The sequence below is a fragment of the Spermophilus citellus genome, assembly GCF_964194105.1.
Source record: "Spermophilus citellus genome assembly, chromosome: 9".
Lineage (NCBI taxonomy): Eukaryota > Metazoa > Chordata > Mammalia > Rodentia > Sciuridae > Spermophilus > Spermophilus citellus.
This window is the reverse complement of record NC_138191.1, coordinates 101,719,394-101,745,015: the sequence shown is the minus strand read 5'-3', so window position 1 is coordinate 101,745,015 and position 25,622 is coordinate 101,719,394. Positions and strand designations below refer to the sequence as shown.

General features: G+C 49.2%; 2 protein-coding genes across 17 annotated transcripts in view; one reads left to right on the top strand and one right to left on the bottom strand.

The window, feature by feature from the left end:
- The window catches only part of AGBL4 (AGBL carboxypeptidase 4), a gene marked incomplete at both ends in the record, with an annotated part of 1,419,693 nt that overhangs the window by 139,044 nt on the left and 1,255,027 nt on the right, over positions 1–25,622 (bottom strand). The gene's annotated exons all lie outside the window — the stretch shown is intronic.
- LOC308656269 (uncharacterized protein) overlaps positions 1–25,622 on the top strand; it is a 191,277-nt gene that overhangs the window by 111,219 nt on the left and 54,436 nt on the right. For 14 of the 15 annotated variants that reach the window (XR_014023665.1, XR_014023666.1, XR_014023667.1 and 11 more), the window contains one exon: positions 24,675–24,872. Coding sequence is in view for 1 of the 15 variants with exons in the window: in XM_081307157.1 (XP_081163283.1) it covers positions 24,675–24,714 (40 nt within the window). In the remaining 14 variants the exon portion in view is untranslated. Of the gene's footprint in view, positions 1–24,674; positions 24,873–25,622 lie in introns of those variants that run through there. The other variant, XR_014023677.1, reaches the window with a different exon arrangement.

The following is a 25,622-nucleotide window of genomic DNA, read 5'->3' as shown; positions in this document are numbered from 1 at the left end:
TCTGAAGAAAAGAGGAATTGAACACCTGAATATTTCCAGGACTGAATAAGCTCCAGAAGGGAGAGATTGTAACTTCCATGGGCTATCCATAATGCCCCTCCCGGGACTCTGTACACAGTAGGTGCTGGAAACTGATTGTTGAATTAATAGATTAAAATACATTGCATAGAACATGGTTTATAAAGTTTAGATACTTACTATCTCATTTGATCATCTGCATTCTCTTATGTGGTGAACCCATTTACAGGTAAGGACACGGAGGCTCAGAGAAGAAAGGGACATGCCCAAGGTCATACAGCCAGCAGGGAATCCCTGACTCCCATCCAGCATCCCTATTGCTACCCCATCTGTCTCCTTCTTGATCCACTAATAACATTCTAAGATTGCACATCCTCTCTATTTCCATCTACAATGTACACAGGAGAGTTTGGTTTCATTCCTTATTGCTGATGGAAATAGAGCTACTGTCTTAGCATTTATATTGCTTTTTAACTTAAAAATAATAATAAAAACCCCCACCACCAAGCCCTTTAAAAAAATAGTACCTAACACTGACCCCATCTATCCCAGCAGTCCAGAAATGATAAATGGCACTGCTGAGGCCCTCGGTGAAGGCTAACTTTATGGATGTCTCCCTTGACCCAGTATCAACTCAATTGCATTCAGCATTTCTGCTGACCACAGGGAAATGCAAAATGGGCATTATATTTGCACACTAATTTTACTGAGCCCCTGTGTCTTCATAAAATGATAACGTGGGGCTAATAAAAATCAAGCATCTCGGGTGCTAATATAAGCAAATGTTGCTGCAGGCAGGTAACAAATTGCTTTGTCATTTAGGAGGCCATAAAAGAGCATTATAATCATCTTTAGGTAAAATAGATGGGTCGCCTTTGCTTAGCTTTTAGCTTTCATTTGCAAAATCAATTTAAGGTAATGTAGCAGGGTGATATGACATGGGACCACCCCCACCCTCTCCTGTCACCAAATCCCCAGGCTGCATGCAAAACCAATTAAACATATTCTTGGTGGAGGCACAGGGATAAAGAAGGAAGTGCACTTGAACAAAGCTAGGGTAGAACAAAAAGCAAACAACACAACCAAGTACAACCCATAGGGATGTTTGTAAAACCCAAGGGCTCATGGAGGTTGACATGTTTAGAGTACAAGAACACACTCAGGTGGAACTGGGGCAGCCATGCCCAGCTGTCCAGTTGAGCTGAAGGTGTTCGAAGTTTAACTGTGCTGCACTAGCACCTCTAACCCACGTATGTGAATGCATGTGCACACACACACACACACACACACACACTCGCAGGCACCCCTTTGTTGTTATATTCCTCTATCATCCACTATTTCTTATTCAGAAAATATTTATTGAATACCTGTTAGGTGGTCAGGGACTAGGGATTATTACATTCATTTTATAGAAAATCAAGTCCAGGAGGGCTGGGGTTGTGGCTCAGCGGTAGAGCAGTAGCCTCAAACATGCTAGGCCCTGGGTTCGATCCTCAGCACCACATAAAAATAAATAAATAAAATAGAAGTATTGTGTCCAACTACAACTAAAAAATAAGATTTTTTTTTAAAGAAAGAAAATCAAGTCCAGGAGAAATTGAGTAACTTGTCCTTATTCTTCTAGCTGATGTGTGACAAAGTCATAATACCAACCCAGGCAGAAACTGTTTTCAACCTCAACACTACTTCATAATCTTGTGTGAAGGAGGAAAGTAATATTACTCCATTATGATAGGAATTAAGTAATATTTATTGAATACTTGTTCTCTGCTAGGCATTTTAAGTGCATGATTTTATCCCACAGTAATCCCAGTGAAACAGTTTACCATCTCTATACCGATTTTAGCCCTCTTTTATAGGTTTGGAAGTTGAGATCCAGAAACATTGAACTTGCCTAAACTTGCATAATAGCAAATGTGGAAGCCAGGATTAAACTTAGGTTTTTATGACTCTCAAATTTATGCTCTTAACTACTTATTGTATTATTTCTTGGAGATTAAATAGGGTACCTAAGGTGGTTTTAACATTACATTCACCAATCCTTTGTTGATCTCCTTTCAAGAGACAGAGATAAAGTTCCCTCTCCTTCAGCGTGGGCTGGGCTTAGAAACTTGCTTCTAACAAATAGGATACTATGAAAGTGATGACATGGCAGGTCTGAGATTGGGCTACAAAAAGACTGCAGTCTTGGGCAAACTCACTCTCTTGAATCCCTCACTTTTGGGGAGACCAACTGCCATGTCATGAAGACACTCAGGCAGCCTATGATGAAGAACTGAATTATCCAGACAACAGCCAAGAGAAACTGAGGTTTTCAAAAGCTACATGAGTGACTCTGGAAGACGATCCTCCAGTTCCAGATGACTGTAACCCTGGCTGAGAACTAACTGCAACTTCAGGAGAGACTCTCAGCCAGAACCACAAGCTATGTACTGTCACATTCCTGACCCAAGAAACTGAGAGATGATAAATGTTTTTTGTTTGTTTGTTTGTTTTTAGGATGTTAAATTCTAGAGCAATCTTTGAAGCAGCAGTAGATAACTTATAAATACCTCCCTGGAGACATGCAGAACCCCTCGTTAATATTTAGAACCTAAATAATTTTGCATCTTATCTATTGACGCTATACATGAATGAGGACCAAAGTTATAATCTTGGTGCCTGGATGGAGAGAGAGCCCCCCCCCTCCGTTTGGTCAGTTATCAGTGGATCAGTGGCTGGTGGAGCAACCAGATGTCAAGGGTCCCCAAAGATCACTAGCTGGGCCCTCTGAGGACAAAAATCTCCCAGAGGTTCACTGTCAGTGTTGATTGTCCATCTCTCCTAACATAACTTGGTCTGAGATGTTAGTGTGAAGGAAGAAGGAGGTCGTGAGCTGGAAGAGGAATGGGAGAAGGATTTTTGTTTTTTTACATCTAAGCTGTTTTCATTTTCTTGACTTCATGATCCTTGGAGGCATGTTAAGCTCAAGAAAATGCCCTTCTTCTGGCTTTTTTCAGCACTGGAGATTTAACATGCGGCCCATGTGTGCTAGACGAGTGCTCTACCACTGATCTATACCCTGACCCCTTCCTATTGATTTTAAGCCAGACCAGTTGCAGACTTTTCTCCAATTCTGCAGGCACCCCAAAAAGGTTCACATTGATTATAGGTGGGAGAAAAAAGAAATCCTGGTAGCAGTAAAGCACAGTGAGCTGCTGTCTGTCTGCAGGTCTACTCAGGACTAGAAGAGTCACCACTGGTTTCCCTGAGCCACTTCTCCCTTGCCAGTCCTTCCTCCACCTGGACACAGAAGTGGTCCTTCTAAAATGCAAATGGGAGCATACCACTTCCCCCTTAGCTGCTTAAAACTCTTCAGCAGCTCTATTGTTGGCAGAGCGAGTCCAGCCTCCTTAGCCTGGATCCTGTCCCTGGTAGCTGGTGGCCACACTTCTCTCCAGCCAGCCTCTTCCACGGGCCCCAACCTCAGCTCCGTCCTGGCATTCGCCCAGACACAACACATCCTCACACACCTCCACACAGGGCACGTGTTTTCCTCCCTGCCTCCATCTCGTCTGTCTGCCTGCCTCACTCCTGCTCAGCCTTTGCGACTCGGTTGGGATGCGTCTCCTCTGAGAAAGAAAGTGGTGGGAAACTAACACTCCCCAGGGACCTGTCCTTGGGCAACTGGGTGCTAATGTGGTGCTTTATGTGATTTCATCAGCACAAAACATGTCATGCTGAAGGTAATATGAGGGTGACTTTGTGCTCTTGACACTGGCAGTATAGAAGGAACGGGGCAGGGCTGGGAGTCATAGTAAGAACCCGGTGAGGTGGTGCAGAGCTTCATGTAGGTCTGGGGGTATCAGCAGATCCTTCTTGGAGGCTCAGTGGACATGTTTGGACAGATATGGGACTTGATGCAATCGAAGGCACTCAGGGCTAGCGTGGTGACACTGATTAGAGGGTGAATCCAGTAAGTGGGAAGAGCTGGGCGGGGAAGGACTCTGGTCCCTGTGTTTCTTCTGTCCCCTGAGAGGATCAACATGGAAAGCCTGCTGACTTCCCTGGGTCGGAGTCCTTAGGCAAGTGACTCATCCACTCCTGGCCTGAGTTTCTCACTTGTAAATTGAGAATAATAATCTTTAGCTCACAAGATAAACCTTAAGAGACAGTCTGTGTCCCTGCCATGTGGCTTCACCTGGAACATCAGGCATTATTTACTGAGTGACAAGCCCCAGGAATAAGCGTCCTCAGTGCTAGCACTACAGATGTCTGGATAACTGTTCTGGGGGGCACTGAGCACCCCTGGGCTCTTCAAACAGATGTTAATAACCCTCCCCACCCAGTTATGACAATCGAAGACGTCTTCAGACGTCACTAAATGCCCATGTCTCTTGGGAGTCAAAATAGCTCCTAGCTGAGAACCACTCTCCAACAAGAGCACTCTGTCATTCAGACTTTCCTCGTCACTACCTTCCCAGCAAAGCTTCAATGCCCCAGATCTGCTGTCTTTGCCCCAGTTCAGCTCCAAAAACCTCTCCAGATACCAGGTCCTCCCAGGCCACAGGTCCTTACCTCCCCTGAACCCATGGCTGGACCCCTGGTCAGGTCATAAATCGTTTGCTACCTTGCTCAGGCAGGGCCGGAGCCTTGGCTCGCATCTGCTATGTCCAGGGCTCAGCATCTGCTCTGCTGAACCTCCGGGCCATGTGGAGAAAACAGTGGTGCTGGTAAAGTTTATTTTCAGTTCCCGACTCTGAGGTCCTCCCACTCCATTCCTGCTAGGTTCAGATCTCCCAGGGCCTAGAATTCCATCTCTACACAGTCACTTCTTTAATGCCACACAGCTAGGGATGGAGTATTCTACTCTCCATGAACTGGAAGAAGACAGGATTGATCCCTGAAAGGAGCCTGCTCCTGGCTAGAAATAAAGCATTGGTTTGGGAATTTCGGGCTTTGAGGATAGGCGTTTTTCTGGTGCACTTCATATGTCTTCACAAATTAATGTTTCACAAGGCCTGAGGACATTTTGAAACTGCAGTTTGACCTTAAAAGCAGGTCTCTGACTTGCATGAGACTCACAGAGCCCGTCAGAACTACTAAGCCTGTAAGGTGACTGAGAAGAACATATTCGCTGTGCAGTTAAGGGAAGAGGACCAGAGAGACCAAGTGTCTTACCCCAGACCACCCAGTTAAAGAGTAGTCAGGCAGATCTGGAGTACAGGGTGCGTGACTCCAAATCTGTATGGCCTCTGTTTGTGGCACTATGTACAGGGGGCAATCTTCACTCGAGCTGTCACCTGGAATGTGCCCGGTGAATGTCTGTCACAGAAGCAAAGGAAGCCAAATAGGTGCAGGCCTCAGATCCAGGTGGCTTGGGTCAGCTGAGGAGACCCCACCTTGACAGACACAGGAGCAGCTCGGAGCCTCCCTCTACAGGCAGGCTGCCCCTCGCGGACACAGGGCTGGCACTCCTGACCTGGCCACAGGTAGGCAGGCCGATGGCGAGAGGCTCTCCCTTCCACCGTGGGTCTTATTCCAGAATCCTAGAGGCATCTTCAGGAAGTCAGACCCAGAGTTACCTGCTCAGAATACCTACTGAAACCAGGGCCCTGGGAAAGGAACCTGGAGACTTTGAGATTCCCGAGCAGAGCCTTCTGGGATTGACCTTGGGAATTCTTGTGAGACTTGAAAGTTGGGCACGATCAGGATGCTCAGCAGTGACTGCAATCAATCCCCTGAGGCACTCTGGGCTGGAGGGCCCCTTCCTAGTCATCTCAGGAGGCCAGGGAGCTGGCTCTGTGACCTGCATTAAAGGAAACTGGACGTGGCAGGTCAAGGTTGAGTGCTCTTCCCCAGGAGACACTTGGCTGTGAGCTGTCAGTCACCAAGTCTCCTGAGAACCTGACCTGGTCCTGAAGGGGGATCTGGGCCATGCACACAGCAGACACTCCAACAGCCATTAGCTTAGGCAGCTGAGGAGAGTAGGGCAGATCTGAGGCCCCAGAGACAAGAAGGCTGAGGGCGATGAACTTTCTTTCTTTTTGATAAATTCAGCACACATTTTCTAGCACTGACCACGTAGCAAACTTTGTGCTGGTCCCTGAGAACATGGTGAGGAATCAGACTGCCACTACCATCCATATACTAAAGACTAGTAGAGGAGAAGGATCAAGCCTTCAATCTAGGTGCTGTATCTACTTATATGATCTTGTGCCCTGGGAGCTTTCACATTGTCATCTGCCAAATGAGGACAATAACAGGTCCATCCCACAGAGATCTTGTAAGAATTAAATAAGATAACCCAACCTTATAAGTGTTCAAAACTGGTGCCTTACAGATGGAGCTGTCTTTGTCCGACGACCTGATTCTACAGATGCTTGGGGTCACCAGACTCTAAGTGACAGGACAGCCACACTTCACCTATCTTCGTCACAATTTGCATTTCTAGCGCCTGGCACACAGAAGGTGCTCAATAAGGACTTGTGAAGTCATGGGTCTCTGCTGCCCTTTGATTGGGTGAGGGTATCATCTAGCACCAAGTGCCCAGATTTTTCCCAGCTGCACCCTGCCTCTGGAGTTACCACTCCCAGACTCCAAGAATTCCTTATGGGGTTCAGCTGCAGGCTTATTAGCAAATGCAAACTGAATTACGTGGTGCCCTTTTACAACAAGGACAACAAAAACAGTTTCCCCAGGAAAAGAGGGCCAGGAGAGGTGAAAGCTGAGATGAAAGTCGAAGACAATACTTTCTAATCAAACTTGATAAATATGTAAATTAAAGCAGCTAAACAGTTGGCTTTGACAAATGACTTCTCCGTAATGGATTTTTCCACAGTGAAAGGCGAGAGTTCAGCCTGCCTGTTAGAGGCAATAAGAGCTTTCTCCTGTTTACCAGGCACAGTGGGAGGATGAGGCTGAGCTGGATTCTCCGAGGCAGAGCAGGAAACTAATCCTTCTTTTACTAGATGCCATTTATTGAGCATCTGCTAGCTGCTAGGCACAGAAGCCAGCGGTTGTAAATCTAGAACCTGCAGAAGAGGTGAGAGTCTCTGCCTTGTGTATGGGTGGGAGAGGCTCTAAAGCCTGAAGTCCACAGAAGGGCCAAAGCAATCTCTTGTCAAGAAACATAAATTAATTCTCTCCAGCGGTTTCTTTGCCATCTGAGGGCCTCACCAATTCTATGCCTTACAGCTTCCTCTCACTCCCCAGGACCTGTCAGCATGGGGGTGTTTATAGAAGAGATCTGTTTTTAACTTGCTGCACAGCAACAGCAGATCCCTTTCCTACCCTTCAGTCATCTGCTTTTCCATCTGTCAAAGAAGCCGTTGGAGTCAGGAGAGCTGAAGACCCAGACATCAGGGGGGCAGATTGCAGATTCACTGCACAAGATAAGTCATTCTATTTGAGGGTGGGGAGCTTGTGTGTCATAACCCACCAGAGCACTTGCTATGAAACTGATGATCCTAATGGGTTGGAATAGGACAGTCAGGTGAGTGGCGGCTGAAGAGGAGCAGACTTTGAGCTGCACAGTAGGTCAGGCACTTGACACACCCTATAACCCAGTCTTACTGTGCCCTGTGAGAATGGTAGAGTGAGACTAAGCACATGGCCCAGGGCCATGCAGGCAGCAAGGTGGGGGAAACTGGTCCTTCTACCTTTGGAGACCAGTCTTTCTTCTGACACCTGCAAGGAGAAAAGTTAATTTCCCAGCTACACCAAATGAAAGGGACATTACTCTGTGTAGACCTGAGTGTAGGCATGTGCTCACATCTGCTTCTGACCCCAAATTCTACAAATACCTGATTTTTGATGCAAAGTCATCAGAGTGGAGGTGCAGACAGAAATCCAAGGTTAAAGGATTGAAAGACTCTAAAGATACAACTTCCCCAAGCTGCTACATGAGCATTCCAAGTGCTTCAGGAAAAGTTCCTGGTAGGGCTGGGAGTAATATGATCATGACCTCCGCTGAAGATCTGCCTTGCCCAATGCTGGAGGAATTTAGATTTGAAGAGTATTCTTTCTTTCCTATTGAGATCTTCATTGACTTGTATAAAAATACTACTTTCAATCTCAAATCCCCACTGGCATCTTTATATAAGCACCGAAAATGCTACTGGGCTTTGGAGATTTCATTTAATGAAGGAAAAGTATTTCTATTAAAGACTGTAATTTTTTCTCTCTCAACACAACATCTTCAGAGGAGTCAGGGAAGCTGAATTGTTCCAGGCTCTGAAAAAACAAAGCAACCCACGCCGCACCCGAGAGGTGGCTACACAGACTACAGATGGAAGGCAGCAGCCAGGGAGGGCAGGGGTCAGGAACGAGGGAGGCCGGAGCAAAGATAATAACCAGACTCCACGTCTTGACGACTTCATAGCTTTGGTGCTCATTGGGGACATATTCTGTTGCCCCTGTCCTTGCTCAACCCCTGCCACAGTGTACCAGCAGTCTGAGCCTCTGAGTCCACCCTCAGGCAGCCTGTACCAGTCCTGCGGTGGCTTCCCTAGAGGCCGGGAGCTACCCCAAGCCTCTCTCCAGCCTGCTGCCCACCTGCCCACCCCCGGGGTCTCACCTCTAGCTCTTTGCTCACCTGCTCCTCACACCTGGCCAGTAGCTCTGTCCTCTGTCCAGAGGACCCCTGGGTCCTCAGAGGTGAACCCCTAAGAACACTAGCCTCAGTGACCAGATGGCAGCAAAAACTTTGTCCTTTAACTACTAAGGACTCAGATCTAAAACAGTGCCTACTGTATGCATGTGCTGACTGCATATTGACAGAGCCCGGGGAGCACGGCCAAGGGTTACTAAGTGATGTGTGCTGGGAGGAGGAGGACTGAAGAGTAAGAACCAAGAGGCGGCTGGGGTCAGCACGCTGTCCAAGGTCATCGCTGGTCAGTGGTGAGAGAGGATCCCAGCGATGAACCTGACAGCCATGCTCCTTCCCCTCGCCAGGGGCTGGGCTCTCTCACAGAGGCCATGATTGCCACGGTGTCTGTGGGGGTCTGAGGACAGGGGCTAGTGGAGAGAGCATGATCTTAGATGTGGCTGTGCCTCTGTCCAACTGTTTCGTCTTGGGTAAGCCACTCAGCCTGTAGGTGCCTCAGTCTTCCCATTGGTAAAATGGAAATAATCATAATATTCATCTTACTGGGTATTGTGTAGGACTAAATGAGCTAAAATATGCCACAAATAGCGGTGCTTGTCACATGTCAACCCCTCAATTAACATTTGCTATTATTAGTCATTCAACATGTATTTCCTGAGCTCCTGCACTCCCACTCCCCAGGAAGCCCACCCATCCTCTCTCCCTGCTGTCCCCACCCCTTCTGCTATTACAGCAATTGCCCAGCACTAGAATAGTGATTTGCTTCTTGTGGGTCCCGCCTGTCCCCTCTGGTGTCTCTGAGCTTTTGGGGGACACAAGCCCTGTCTTGTTCATCTCTCTCTGGCATTCATTTCCTTTGTCTGAGGCAGAGAAGGGCATTTTGACATGGCTGTTTTGATGTGAGAGTTTTAAAATGGCTGCATTTAAATGTAAAATTGCTTTTGAAAATTACCAGGTGCTGTGTGAAACAGACCCCACACCCGCTGCACGGCTGCTCTCTGCTGTCCTTCATCCCGCCAATTCCTCACTGCCCCTGCCTCCCACATCCCCATCCCTGACCCCGACCCACCCTCCTCCTCTTCTCCCTCCCTTCCCTCCCTGAGCCCCCCGCCAGAGGGGAGATCAGGGATGGGGACGTTCTGGGACAGAAGGAGCTGGCCTAAAATGTCTCCTTGGCACATTATTTGGTAATGTTTTCTGAAATGTTGAAGGTGTAATGTTTTGTTTTCTTTAGCTGTGTCAAAACGTCCCTATATCAAAATAGTTACGTTAGAGCGGCTGTTATCCATGCAGCTGAGACAAAGAGCCGTGTCGGCATCATGTGAACTCTGCATAAGTAGCCACCTGGCACACCGCAGTCCTCAATAATGGGTTTTAAACATGAACCATTGTACGTGGATTAATAAGCAATCCGCTACGCTTAACGCCAATATTCCCTTTGACTCCACCAATTACTTTTGGTTCCATGAGGATGCTTCCAGCACCATGATGATCAGAGAAGTTAAGGATGCTGCGTGATAGCACACAGTATCACAGAATGCTGATAATTAGAACTGAGTGTGGACTAATTAATATCTTCCACTTTACAGCCAACACTCTAACAAGGAAAGTGACTTAAACAGGGTTTCACAGTGAACTGACTTTTATCGCTTAGCTCAGGAACATGTGATTGGTTCCAGAATAACTTCTCCATTCTGTTTCCTGAATGCTCAATCACAGCATCACCGCTGGGCTCATGGCTTAAATTCAACAAAGATCACATCATGGAAGGCTGTTGATAGTCTGGATGGTTCTCAGACATTGGATTGGACAAGTTCTGGGTGGAAGAAGTTCTAGTGTCCAGCCAGACAGGTTGTCAATATCCCATCAGACAGGCAGTGCCCAGGTTAGCAAGGCCCTTAGGGTAGCCCTGATCCGCATGAGGGGAGTTTCTGCACGTGAGGAGCACAGGGTGTTTCTATAGAGCGGTATCATATGTTCCTGGGATGAAACTCGTAGAATAAATTTGGACTCTTTATGTGCCTCTGCCTTGGACTATGCCTGGGGTGCACAGGGTGGAGCTGGCCAGGCCTGGGTTGATGCTGTGGGGCTTAGGTTAGTTGCTGAACATGTTTCAGATGAGAACAGTAAGCAAAATGTGGGTGTGCCACAAAGGACACCTCCAATGTCACTGATTCCAGAAGCTTCTAGCCCCACCTTCCACTTTCTGACAAATGCTACCATCCAGGCAGGGCCGGGGCCTGAAGGTGCTGTCCAGGATCTCCATGGTGAGCTGGGGATTGAGAGGCAGTTTGTCAGAATGGTGAAGAAAAACTGGGACTCTGCCACTCTTGGGGCACTCTAGTCTCCTCGTCTGTAAAATGGGGACATAGCAGACTGTGTCACAGTGATAAGTTGATATTGGTAAGCTAATCACAGTATAAGTTGATTAGCTCTTAGAACAATGCCTGGCACGCAGTTCGCCAACATAAGCGTCTGTTTATAAAATTAGTACCTGATTGGCAGCACCCTTTCAGGTGCTTCCAGGGTACACAGGGTGCTGCTCACCTGGGGGCCTTGCTCTGTGCCGGCCTCCTCCCCTCAGAAACAGTCGCCTGTGGATAGTCATGGCATTTTTCTCTATGTGAGGACAATGCATCGGCAAGAAACATTTTATTTTCTGGTTCTCCACCCTAACAGCACCAGGGAGCTTTCTAAAACCACTGATGCCCAGAACACCCCCTGGTGACTAATCCCACAAGATTCTGACTTAATGGTCTGGGGAGGAGCAGATTCTACCAATGTGCAGTCACCATCCAGAGCCAGAGAGCCACCCGCCTAGCCTAGCGTGACCTGGGAGCAGGCTCTCCACTCCCAGGTCTGGTTCCATCGTTGTACTGAGAAGGAGCAGGACTAGGTGGTCTGTCAGTCCCCTCCAGTTGTAAAACAGCATGACTGAGGAGGCTTGGGGGACCAAGAAGTGGCCATGTTGGGCATAACAATGGAAGAGCAGGAGGGCAAGTGCACAGGAAAACATGCATACATCCAGCAGATCATCTTTTTTTGCAGACAGTCTCTTCCTGGGAACAGGACAAGAAGTACTAAGATAATAGAGGTGCAGTGTCCCCAGGGAACTCACAAAGCTCAGAGCAAACAGATTGGATTTATAATAGAAATACACGTCACATGTATGAGAAGAAGAAGAAAAGCCATTTTTCAAAGGATGAAAGAAGAAGGTTTATATATTATCTTCAACAATAAAAAGGGGCCCAAATAACATGCATGCCGGGCCACAGAACCAGAATCCTGGGAGGGTAAGGGGAAAAGAGGGGGATCCCCTAGCTGAGCTCCTGCTCTGTGCTGGGCATCAGGCCATGCTAGGTACATAACCTCATTCCATCCTGGAGGGCTGGTGCTCTGTGCCCCATGCTGTGGCACGTTACGGGGTGTGGCCGGTCCCAGGCTGTGCAGCAGGTGATGAGCTGGGCCAAGGGGGAACCCTGGTGGCTGTGACTCAAATCCTGAGCTCCTTTCTCTCCAGCTTGCTGACTCCCTCACTCAAACCTCTATCCTCAGACGTCACACACCTTGTCACAGCAAAGCCTGGAAGGGCTGGGAACAACCACACTAAAGGACCGGTCAGGTCACAGGGCCCTTATGTGACAGGGAGATCCCTCCTGATTTCTAGAAAGAAGAGCTTGATTTTTGAGAGTTATTCTATAAACACAGTGACACAAGGTAGGAACATTAAAGCCACCTAGAGAGACTGGGGCCCTCCCAGGACACAGTTCTTGACCACCTGACACCATGAACACATCCAAAGGAAGCGGGTGGCAGTGGCAGTGTGGCTGGTGTGCCTCAGGAGCTCGGATGGGGCAAGGACAGGCACTGTGTGTCTCTGTTGGTGCGAGGACACCTGAGCCCGCTCAAGTGGTCAGGCCTGCTCAGCACAGCCAGAAGCTCAGCGGCTGACCACACTGCAGGGTGACTATAGGGCAGGGGCAGCAATAGGTGCCCGTAGCCACGGGACCTGCTCTCACTCCAGAAAACAGCTGGAGGTTATTCTGTTGTCCCTCAGCTCTGGCTTGTCTGTCCACACAAATAGTGAGGGGCTCAGAGCTTATGCTCAGGACCAGAAGTGCTCAGCCATCAGCACTCAGTGGCACCTGTCCAAAGAATCTCCTCCTTTGCACTCATGCACCTCAGACCCCGTACGAGCACGGAGCATGTATGACAAGGAGATGCAGGACCATGGTCCTGCTCTCAGTCACTTCCCATCTAGTGACCAGGAGATATGACACAACCTGGAAGCAGATTTGCCTTGAAGATGTGGGGCTGACAGGAGCTCATTCTGGAAATCATGGGGATGAAATAAAGACAGGTGCTCGCGATGAGAAAATGGAGGTGCTCCTAGATGGGGTGGGGGGGGGCAGGCAGGGCAGCCAGTGCTGTGGATGAGAACTTCCCTGGGGCCTGAGCCCTCACTTTGGTCAAAGGGGGAGCCCTGATCACAACCAGCCAGGGACTGAGCTGACTCGGGGTTGACTGGCGTCTCTTGGCTCTCACCTCCCACCCCACCCCTTCTTGGCTCACAGTAGTTGCTGTGGAAGTGCGACTTACAGCCAGGCCTTCACTTAGCATCCCGGTGACTAACGTCCCCGGAAGAACCCAGGCTTGCTTCTTAATGGTGCTAATGTGGCAGTGACAAGGTGGGAATGTCTATTTGCCTTCCATCTTCTGGCCAGCCCCCATCCTCCAGGCTCCGAGGTCCCCGTGGTGTCCTTCCAAGCCTTTCTCTTTAATGCCGAGTAGAGGAATTCCAGACAGCTATTTGCATTTTCAATTCTAGAGATCATTAATATTTGAAAACTGCCAGCACCATCGTTTATTAACACACTTGCATTTCCTACCTGCTACTGTTAAAGGGAAATATTTGAGAAATATTTGAACATGGGATGATTCTTCAACTTCGGTTCAGATTCTGCTCTCAGCCCCTGCCCTCTGGACCTCACCATCGGCAAGACAGATGGACCTGTGAGCCGACAGTGAGGATCTGAAGGACTGCGGCACTGACTGAGGGAAACACGGGGGGCCAAGGAGACCCGGGGCCCAGCCTCAGGGTTTCTCAGCTCAGGGCGTCTGAGCAGAAAGAATGTAAGAGAATTAGAGGATCCGTGCTCAGGCAGAGACCATGCGATTACTCTTAGCCTTCTTGGCAATAGGGTGAGGTTAAGTCAAAGGTCTTTGAGTCAGACAGGCCTGGGTTCAAATCCCACCACTGGCTGTGTGTCAGGGTAAGGGCGGCCTTGGTCTGGAATAACTGGGATGTTCAATACAATCAAAGTTGGGCTGACTTCATGGGGTGAACGCAGCCATGGGGCCTGCCGCATCCATCTCCTTTATCCCTCCCTGCCACCCCACCTCTGCACTCACCAGTGTGGGTAAGTTCCTTTAGTTCTCATGACCACTCTATGGAGGATCCTGTCACCCCTCATTTCACAGAGAGGTTAAGCCACTGGCTCCAGACCACACAGTTGTCCAGTGGATGAGCCAGGATTTGATTCTCAAGTACCTGGGGATCAAACAAGGTGCTCTTCTGCTCTGAATCCAGAGGTAGTTGTGAGGTGTAAACAAGAAATACCTCCACAGTGCTTAGCGCTGGTGCTGAGGAAGCTGCTCTTATCTTCCAAAGCCTAGTGTGCCAGGCTCTCCTTCAATAAGCCTGCCCTGGTCTCCCCGGCCAGAGGGCCCAGTGGGTCCTGCGCCTGGCACCTCCTGCAGACCCCACCTCTCTATGCCCTCTGTGTCCTCTCCTGACAACTAGCACAGTCCCGGGCACATCAGCACACTGTGAGCTGCAGCCAGCGTTTGGCTAAATGGGATTGCGAGAAAACATCAACCAGATCAATTCCCAGAAGAAAATGTTTTCCAAAGGTCTTCAGCCTGGGCACATCAATATAAAAATGACACAGCTCTAATTTGCTTTCAGATTCAGACTGGGAAGGTGAACTTTGACCCTGTCAAAAAATGAGAACAAATTAAATTGAAACACAAAGTCATTTCCCTTGTTCCAGGGCTCTGGATTTCTAATTAATGTGCAGTAGGATCCGAGGGCTGCGGGAGATCAGGAAGATGGTGTCTGCTGCCTCGCAGCCTGAGTGGTGCTCAGGAGAGAGCTTTTTGTTTGTTTATTTGTTTTTCTTTTCTGGGAGGTATTATGGTGTAGGTCCACAGAGGAGAGCAATCCCGGGTGATTAGAAAAAAATAACTGTTAGAAGGTGACCTTGTGTGAATGAACACACCACAAAACAGCTCTCGACACTTGCCCACCCACTCTGCCCCTGGGGGTGGTAGCTTAACCCCAGAGTTAGAAAAACCCGAGCCCCCAGCTGCGGGCTGCAAGGCGACAGCTACCTCACCGTGGGCAAGGTGGAGGGGAGGTCACCCTCCTGGAATGGGTGCTAACCTCAGCTGAGCCTCCGAAATATTGACATGGGAGACAAAGGAGAGTGTCAGGGGCCTCATTCAGGCAACCAGGGGGCACTCAAAGCAAGTTACCTGCGGGGAAAGGAAACCAACTTGGAGTAGAGCATGAGGGCCTTTCCGGGAGTCAGCCACCTGCTGGGGGTGGGGGATAAAGATAGGGTGTCATCCTCCCACCCAGTGATCCCCACACCTGCATGAGTAAGGACCCCCAAGCCACTGGCTAACATTACAGGGTCCTGGGCCCCAATCCAGACCCACTGAGATAGAATCTCAAGCAGAGGGTTTGGGAGTCTGTATTTTTTAAACTAGTGCCCTGGTGCTTCTTATGATGACAAAGTTGTGGAAACTGCTGGTTTAGGACACTAGTGCTTTTCTTATTGGGCCTCTGGGATGTCATCTGGCCAGGGGCAAGTCACTCTCCTTCTCCATACCTACATTTCCATATCTGTAAAATGGGGGCAGGAATCTCTGCCTCCAGGGGTATCCTATACAGGAGGAAAAAGTGAGCTAAGTATGTCATGTGTGTAGACAGTGCCTGGCATTTTGTACAGCCAGTGTGAGTATTCCCTGAGAGGTGTGGGGAACCTCTGTCTTTCCAATAAGTTGTCCCAGAAGTCCTGGGGTCCCTTTCCCTGTTCTCAAGTTTTTGACTCACAGAAACCGAGCATCAGCCTTCAAAGCTTTTGCCCATTAGGAGGGACTGTCTGGGATTGAGGGGGGCTCTTCCCCATGTGTGGAGCCAGTGTCACAGGCTTCCTCACAGAAGTCCTGCCAGGAATAGCAAGGGTAGAGGCAGCCTCTGAAGTCCTTGATGTGATACGCCCAGGCTTACAAGTGATTTTTTCCATATTTTCCCCTCCCTCCTTCTGGGGTTCTGCCAAGCCTGTGGGCAATCCTAAAACAGGAGGCTCCTTCCAGGAAAAGGGTCTCTCAACTCATAATGGGCCTTGAGGAGCTACCCTAGCCCACACAAGGCCACCAAGATATAGGATCAATGGGATTTGGGGTGACTGGAGGTCAGAGGACCTAGGTGGTGAGATGTGGGCCACAGGGTATGTGGTGTGCTGCATTATGTGCCCAAAATTCACAGAGTGAAATCCTAACTGCAGCACCCTAGGGTGTGGCTGCATTTGGAGATGGAGTCTTTAGAGAGGTACTTAAGGTAAAATGAGCTAATCCGGATGGGTCCTAATGCAGTGGGACTGCTCTTACACAAAGAGGAGATTGGAGCACAGAGAGGAAAGCCCATGAGAAGACAAGGAGAAGGTGGCCATCACTAAGCCAGGGAGAAGTGCTTTGTAGGAAACAACCCTACCAGCACCTGGATCTCAGACTTTCAGCCTCTACAACTGTGAGAACGTGGAGTTCTGTCACTGAAGCCACCCAGGCCGGGCATTAGTTATGGCAGCCAGACTAATACAGAGGGGTGAGGGCTTAGGATTTGGTGCCAGATTCTTCCCCTGGCTATTTGACCTTGACTTTGGGAAACACTCCCTTCTAGGAAGGAGGGAAATAGCCCACTTGGCTCACGGGCTGTTGACATAGGTACATCTCAAAGGAGAAAATAAGCACGGCATGCCTTGTGCCTCCTAGAAGTCTGACACGTGTTCTCTCCCTTCCCTGTTTAGCTGTGCAACCTTTGGCCAGTTGTGTAACCAGTCTGAACCTCAATTTTATTGCCCAGGAAATGACAATCACAAACCTCTTATATCTCATTAAAAGAGCTGCTGGGAGGGCTGGGTTGTGGCTCAGTGGTAGAGCACTTGCCTAGCATGCATGAGGCACTGGGTTCGTTCCCTGGCACCACATAAAAATAAACAAATAAAATAAAGGTATTGTGTCCTTTAAATATATATATATACATATATATATATATATATATACACATATATATATATATATATATATATATACACACACATATATATATATATATATATATATATATATATTTTTTTTTTTTTTTTTAAAGAGCTGCTGGGAAGCCCAGCAAGATTACCTATGTGATAAGGTTTGAGAAAGAGTAAAGCACTTTATGGGTGAGAGGAGCCACTGCATCCAGGCAAAGAGGGCTGTTGTTCTGCCCAAGGGGTGATTTAGAGCTGAGAAGTACAGGATGCTAACAAGAACAGTGGGGTTTAGACACATGGGCTCTGGGTCCAAGTCCCAGCTCCCCCACTTCAGGACAAACTCAGATAAAATCACTCAACTTCAATTTCCTGCCTGTGAGGCAAGGGTAGTGACAGCTGCAGTGGAAGATGCTAACGTTCTGCATTAAAACATCCACCGAGTCCCTGGTGGCTCTGTGCACTTGCTCAACTTCAGAAGGTTCCCCTCCTGCTCCCAGTGGTATCAGGCTAAGGAGTGCCAGAGGGCCCATTCCAGCTCCCTGGAGAGGCTCTCCCCTGTCAGAATCCCACCCTGAATCTGATGTTAGGGGCTTCTAGCAACCCAACACAGAGGGCCTGAACATTGTCCTCTCACGAGAGTGACCAAGAGATACAGATCACAGCTTCCTGTGCTCCACAGGTTGCCCACATAGAGGCTCATTCTAAATCACACCGGCCCCTGGCTTCTCCCTGCTGTCTGTTGTGACTCAGAATCAAAACAAGGGTTAGTATTTAGGATGAGACGAAAAATCATAACAGGAAAAGTGACCCCCACTCTTAGAAAAAGCAATTCTTATCCAGGGCAGGTAGCCTGGGAGGCCGTCCCTCACGGAGGGCATGGGAAGAGGGCTGGATTTGCTGTGTGAGGACCTTCCTAATTTCAGGTCGTCTGGTTCCATTAACAAGTAAAAACACTCAGTTGTCAAGACTTGAACCACTGATCAGAAGGTGAGATCAGAGCTTATTGATGAGCCACGGAGCATCAGCTCTGTGATTACGTGGCCGACAACAGCTGATTTGTCAAAGGCACACTGGGTGTGATCACTTTCTACTTTGAGCAATAGCTGCTGGGAGGGCCGGCTATGGGTTGAGCTATTGCTCAACCCATTCTTCTGGTTTTGAGGCAATATTTTGAAAATTGAATAAGAAGGTGACCTTCCAACAATGTCCTGAAAAATACACCCAGAAAAATCATTTCTCTAATTCTGCAGGCCTACAGTGTCTGACGACTTAGGCTGTTAGGTGGACAATTCTGAAGTTCTTGTTTCTACGCCTTTGGAAGGGTAATTATTAAGACACGATTGGAGAATTTCCTTCCCTGCCACAGGGCTATCACTCATGGTCGTAACAGGTTGGGTCTAGCCTATGCTGAGCATTGCAAAGTGTTCTCCGTCTTCTCTGGAGACCTCAATGGGGTTGGCACCCTCTGATGGGCCAAGTCTGGGAGGACCAGGACAGTGGTCAAGAGAAGGCCTGCCAAATAAGGAGAGAACGAAGAGGAAAGGAAGCAGAGTATCCAGACACTGCCCTGTCCACAGGCCCTGCCAACAGACCATCTATAGTCACAGGATGAGCTCTGACCCCAAGACCTAGCTGTCACCAGCACCAACATTGACTCAGCCATCCGACGAAGGCTTGCCTCAACTGCAGTTTGTGATACAAGTGACAGATAATATGAGGCTCCATTAGAATTCAGGGAAGGACCCTGCTTGTTTGACTGTTCACCAACCTAGAGGAAGGAGTGGGAAGGACCTCTACTTCTTACCCTTTTCTGCCTCATACTCAGAGAAGGCAACATTCATCTGGTAGCTTAAAGACCAAGGCCTAAAGCACCATCAACACAGAGATGTCTTATTCACAATGAAAAAATGGGAATTAGGGAATTTACATCGAAAATAAGAAAATGAGACAATCTAAGGAAAGTGACTGTAGTGCTAGACTCCTGGAAATCTACCTGGGCTGACTCCACCTAAACCCCCTTCAGGGTTCTGTACGCAGATGCCTGCGTGCTAGAAAAAAACAGGATGGAAGGCCTGGGCCCAGTCCTGTCTTTACCCTTCACATCTTCGAAAACACTTGGTGACCAGGGGGTCTGAATTCAGAGCCTGCTGAGGCAGGGAGGGCCCATGGATGGGGAAGTGGACGGCCTCAGACAGCACGTGACTGAGGCCAGGAGCACACGCCCAGCAGCCTCCCAGCAGCTGCCCGACACCACCATGTAGGAATCAGGCTCCAAGCTCTATGATCCAATTTTTCAAGACATGTTGGAGACCTTGATTTCTATATGAAGCCTCTAATTCATAAGCATTGGAAATTATTTTTTTTTTATTTTAAAGCAAAAAAAAAAAAAAGGTGGGGGAGGGTCCATGGGTTGATACATTTTTCTGTTATAAACTGTGGAGTATTAAAAACCTTAGGGAGATGCTTTCACTACTTCATTGTATAATCCTAGTTTATTCTTTGGGTCTTGCTTATTCCTTCTCTAAAATGAGAGAAGCAGAGAAGACCTCTCCCTCCTGCCTGTGGCATTCGCGGGTTCCCTGACTCCAACACCCATCATCTCCCTCAGCCTTGTCACAACAAGATGTTACAGGCTCCACATGGGCAGATGTGTTCATCTCCCACTGTTACCAGGACTGGAAAATTAACAGTACTTATTCCTGGCTGTGCAACCTCTGAAAAATTATTTTACCTCTCTGAGTCTATCTCTGTATCTTTGAAATAAGATATGGAATTGGAGGAATAGTCCAGGGCTAGCTAGCTCAGGATATGTTTTGTAGAGAGCCATTTTGCTGTGCTGCCTTGTGTGGGCGTGAGCCTAATTCTTGGGCTGAGACCCAGTTCTTTGTTTTCAGCCACTCCCTAGAATACAATGTATCAATTGTCCAGCTCCTGGAACAAACTGTTTTCAAGAAGTGCTTGTTGCTTTGCACAAGCTGGAGCTGGGTGTCTCTTGCATTATGTGCAAGTGCTGGGTCTATCATTCTATTGGCTGCTGCTGTGTTGCTATGCACTCTTTGTCCAATGGTGTACGAGCAGGGCTGCAGCTGAAGTATATAAGGGGTGGTTTTTTCGGGCCCGGGGCCCTTTTTTCTCTCATCTATACCTCATGGAAGCTTCCAATAAAGTGTGTTAAAGAAGAATCCTGCTGTTGTCGTCTTTCCTGCCGGCGGGTAGACGCGACAAGTGGTGCCGAAACCCGGGAGAATCAGAACTTTCAGTCGACAGGAGTGGTGCACCGATCGTCCGTGAGTGGACCCCTCGTCCCGGAGTGGACCCCTCGTCCCGTGAGTGGACCCCTCGTCCCGGAGTGGACCCCTCGTCCCGGAGTGGACCCCTCGTCCCGGAGTGGACCCCTCGTCCCGGAGTGGACCCCTCGTCCCGTGAGTGGACCCCTCGTCCCTGAGTGGACCCCTCGTCCCGGAGTGGACCCCTCGTCCCGTGAGTGGACCCCTCGTCCCTGAGTGGACCCCTCGTCCCGTGAGTGGACCCCTCGTCCCTGAGTGGACCCCTCGTCCGTGAGCGGACCCCTCGTCCCCGAGAGCGGGACCCCGTAGGCCTCATATTTTATTGCAGCTGCAATGTGTGCTTTCACTTTTGTTTTCTGTGTTCTTTTTGTCGTCTGTGTCTTTTGTTTTCTGTGTTTTTCTTGTTGTTGTGTCAGGGGTGCCGCACCTTCAAGTCCGCTTTTCTCGGCCCTAGATGGTCTGTTACGCTCCAAGGGCCTGAAAGTGAAGCATAGCACTTTACAGAGATTAGTGCAATGTGTTGCTTCGGTATGGTTCTCTGCTTGTGGTTTCTCTGTCGCCTTAAGGCCCGCAATGCTCATGATAAGGCTATGCTCACACAAGCTCTTGCAGCTTTAGAAAATGGCAACTCACCTCAAGTTTGGCTTGCGCAAATTAAACAGTGAATCTTTGACATGGTCGTTGCACCCCAAGTTTACGGACATTGCACTGGGAACGACATGTCTCTTCTTGCTATTCTCTTAGTGTTGGAAAGCCCTTGCACTCTGCCGGCTTTACTGCCATTGCACGCAGATGGGTTTCCACACTAGTGCTTTTCTATCGCTTTAGGACCCGTGCCTTTCTTTTAGGGTGTTGCTAACTTGTTTGTCGTTGTATTTTTATAGCCACAGTTCAGCCTCAGAGACCTAATAATGACTGGCTGAGTAGATACCATTAAACGCCTTGGCAACAACGAGCTGATCTTGTAGTACCCAGAGACGGGCAACTTTCACGCTTGCACTGCAACCTAAGACAGGGGAATGGGGCCTCCCCAAGGACGGGTAAGCAATGTAAGGGCAGTGAACGACCTAAGACAGGGGCTACTTGATTCCCTTTGACGTGCAACAAACAAAAGGAAAACACTGCTGGCAGTGGATTCCCCCCGGCCCCCAGGGCTTGGATCCAGCCCTGAAGTTTATGCACGTCAAGGAGGCCAGCTCACAAGGCCTTGTAAGATCTGTGGTGTCTGTTTTCATATTCAGCCAATACCGGTCATGCGGGAACGTCCTGACCTGCTTGGGTCTGATAAGGTTCCTGGTTGAAGGCTTAGTATGAGTAATGGCAATTCACCTCTACTCTTGCCTGTATTGTTTTTAGAAAACAAAAGGGGGGAACTGTAGAGAGCCATTTTGCTGTGCTGCCTTGTGTGGGCGTGAGCCTAATTCTTGGGCTGAGACCCAGTTCTTTGTTTTCAGCCACTCCCTAGAATACAATGTATCAATTGTCCAGCTCCTGGAACAAACTGTTTTCAAGAAGTGCTTGTTGCTTTGCACAAGCTGGAGCTGGGTGTCTCTTGCATTATGTGCAAGTGCTGGGTCTATCATTCTATTGGCTGCTGCTGTGTTGCTATGCACTCTTTGTCCAATGGTGTACGAGCAGGGCTGCAGCTGAAGTATATAAGGGGTGGTTTTTTCGGGCCCGGGGCCCTTTTTTCTCTCATCTATACCTCATGGAAGCTTCCAATAAAGTGTGTTAAAGAAGAATCCTGCTGTTGTCGTCTTTCCTGCCGGCGGGTAGACGCGACAATGTTTCCCTCCTTTATCTAGGAAGTAGGGGTATAGCAGGAATACTAAAACTTGATTATCAAAATAATTAATAAGTAAACATCTTCCTGCCATGAAATCAGATCTGATATCTTTTAACCTCCAGACTCATCTCTGGATACTGATAGCAACAATTGTTGTGGAGCAATATTTTTGAGTCTACAAGCTGTCACTCATCATTTGCATCTCACAGAAGCCTTTTGAGATAAGCTAGCTACTGTCCCCATTTTAAAGATGAGGAAAACTGAGGCTCAGTGTGGTTGACTTTGATTATCTCATTGAGTCTCTCAAAATCCCTGTGAGGTGGGCATTCTCATTCCCATTTTATGGACAACCAAACAGCATCAGAAAGGGGAAATAACACAGCTTCCTAATAACATAAGCAGGATCCACTGGACTGTCATGTCTTAGCTTAGTTGACTTCCCCTGAACTGTGGTCTCCCTCCCCTCACTTTGGTCAGGGGACCTGCCGCTGAATTCCCACAGTCTAGGCATGGCTGTCGTGCTCTGCTACAGCAAGACTACACCCACTTGTTAATGGACCCTTTCCCTCCCCCTCTAGATCCATGTGTGGTGCGAGTTGTCCACTGGTGGTATTGAGAGCAGGGTGTGGTCCAGAGTGCTTGCAAGAAAAGTTTAATAAGGACACCTAGGCCTCACCTCTGGTCACCGTCTCATGGTTCAGCACAGAGCACAGTGCCGGGCATATAACAGGTGTTCAGTGAAAATGTGCTGACGGAACAGAAGGGTATCAGAAAAGAAGGCAGAAGAAAGAAAAGAAGGAGGGGGAAGGGAGGGAGGGAATAAAAGACCGACAGGCAGGGTCTAGTTCTTTCTACCCAGGCCCAGTCCCCATGGAACTCCGACATAGGCTGGAGACCTGTACCATCTGGGGCCCTGACCCCTGAAGGTCCCAGCCATTTGTGACTCAAGCATGGTGGAGGCACCTCCTCTCTCCAAGCCTCAGTTTCCTCATCTGGCCACACAATGAGGGAGGTCAACCCAGGGCCTCTGCAGGCCTGACCAGTGCCTGGACTCTGAGCCAAGGCCATCCTGACTGATTCTGGCCAGAGTTATCCTGGAGATCCTTCCAGAAGGATGGAGGGTGGCCCTTTGCCCATCTGCAGTCAGCAGCCATGGGCAAATGCAAGTGCTCACCACGATGCCCTGGCAGTATTAGGGGATTCTTGGCGGGAGGAGTGAAACTCACAAGGAAAGCTGGACCAACCCAGAGGGTCAGGAGCAGAGACCTGGGGACAGTCAGGTAAAGGACAGAGAGAGCGGCGATGCTGGCCAGGGCAAGCAGATGGAGCAACAGCAGAGAATGAGACCACAGTGGAGGAGGTGAGGGACATGCACGAGGGCACAGAGACTGACAGGCAGTGGTGAGAGAGGGAAAGAGAAGGTCTGAGCAGGGGAAAGAACAGAGGCTGAGGTTTGGGTGGGAGCAGCTCTGCTCAATGTGGGGGACGGCTGCAGGTGGGTGGTGCTCCTCTGGGATAGGGACAGGTCTTCACTGCAGCACTCCACTGCTGACTTGGGTCTTATGCTCGCCCATGACCTCTAGAGGTATCAAATTGGTGCCCTAGCCATCATGGTGGGGGTGGAGGCAGGCACACCTGCAAGTGAAACTCTGGTCTGGTGATATGAGTGGGGGCAATCAGGCTGTGGTGGACAAACTCCACAGACCAGAGTTTGAAACCCAGATCTGCTTATTAGCAGCTGTGTGACCCTGAGTCTCCTTCTTCACCTCTCTGGGCCTCACAGTCTTCATGTGAAATAGAGGTATGACACTGTCTGCTGCCTCTGTTCTCCCAGAGCTTCTTGGGATTAAGCAGGAAAGGGTCTTTGGCAGACCTTAGCCCAGCAGCTGCAGGCAGTGCTCCCCACCTTAGGATTCTGCTTCTGGTGACCCTCCCTTTGTGACACACAGGCTTCCCTGAGGGCTGTGCTCAAGAGTCGCCTTGCAAGGGCTCCTTCCCTGGACTTCTAGAGAGCAGCAGCCCCTCCACCTGCTCCCTGGCTGCCTTTCCCACAGCATCTTCGCTCCCTGGGGTGATTATATTTAACCCCCTAGAATATAAGCTTTCAAAGACAGTGATTTTCTCATTTCATTCACAGCTGTACCCTCAAAACCCACAACAGTAGGCATTTCACAAATATTTGTGGAAAGAAGAAAGCAAAGAGGAAATGGAGGGAGTCAGGGGAGGAGGAAGAAAAACAGGAGGAAGAAGGAGACATGTATCCCATTTGCATTCTCAGTGTGGCTCTGAGGACCAGGAGGAAGTCAGTGGAGGACCTCTCTCCCACTGAGCCTGGGCTGGCCCTCTGCACTGTGGGTTGCGATGCTCTCTCTACTCTCAGGCCCATCTAACTTCCAGGCCTCCTGCTTCCCCAGGGCCCTCTCTCTGCCTCCTCCTTTTGTGTGCACCTGCCTCAGCCCAGAATGCCTCCCTCTGCTTCAGGGGAAGACATCCGCCTATCCCCAAGGCTAGCTCCCATGCTGTTCCATTCATCCATCTTACATTCAGTCCTTCATTCAGCAAAGACTCATGGCTGAGTGCTGCGGAGAAATTATACCGTGATATTCTGGAGCCATTGGCCTCCAGGGACCCAGATTCCCTGGTGTTAGAAGATAACCCTGTTCTCTTTGCTTGCACTGCAGGAGAGGTCTGAACACCACTGCGATGCTGCCAGCGCCTTAATCAGAGTGGTCTTTAACAGAAAAATGTGATACAAAGAACATTCCTGGGATTAAGGACGTCAGCCCAGCTTTGCACCAAAAGCAAGAAAGCGGATCCTGGGGTGAGGATGGATTGATCAGTGACACCCTGCAGGTTCCAGAAGAGCACCACAGAGCCAAGTAAGAGAGGCTGAAATGGAGACAGAAGGTGGAGGGAGGTCCATGTGCATCTGTGGGGGAGAAAAGGGGTGTGAGTAGAAGAGAGGAAGGTCATGAGGAAATTTTCTGCTGCTGAACCTTGGCCCAGATCTGCCCCATCAGACAGTGATGTCCAGCATTCACAGGATCTAGGACATCTAGGCAGGACACCCATCCTTGTACTGGGGAGCCTGACAACACTTATTAAAGGAAGGAGGCCTGGGCCCACACGGCAACACAAGGCAGAGAGTGAGGAGGAGGGGCATTTGGGCACCCTGTCCTGGTCAGCTCCCTCCTGACTGCCTTGCTTCCTGTCTACCTTCTTCCTTTGTCTCTCTCTCTCTCTCTCTTTCTTGATATTTCTCAGGCACTAGGCTAGGGTGATCTCCTAAGGAGCGGGCAACCAGCACAGCCAGGGAGCCCCCACACACATCAGCAAGCCTGCCCACTCAGGGGGTCTCTTCCACCATGATGTAAGCTTGCTCATTATCCTGAAAGTGCTGGGGTGAGGGTGGGGGTGGGGGTGGACTGCCAGCAACATGAGGGCAGAGGGGAGGGTTACAGTCCTCATTTGTAAAGAGTGCTCCTATTGTGGAGGAGAGACACCCCCCGGGGGGGGGGAGCCCCTGAGCCTCCCTCCTCCTCCATGGCTGCATGGTCTGCACTGGTGTTGCCTGGGGTCTCCCTACTGCACCTTAAGCACCTCAAGGTCAAGGAGGGCAACAGGTCTGT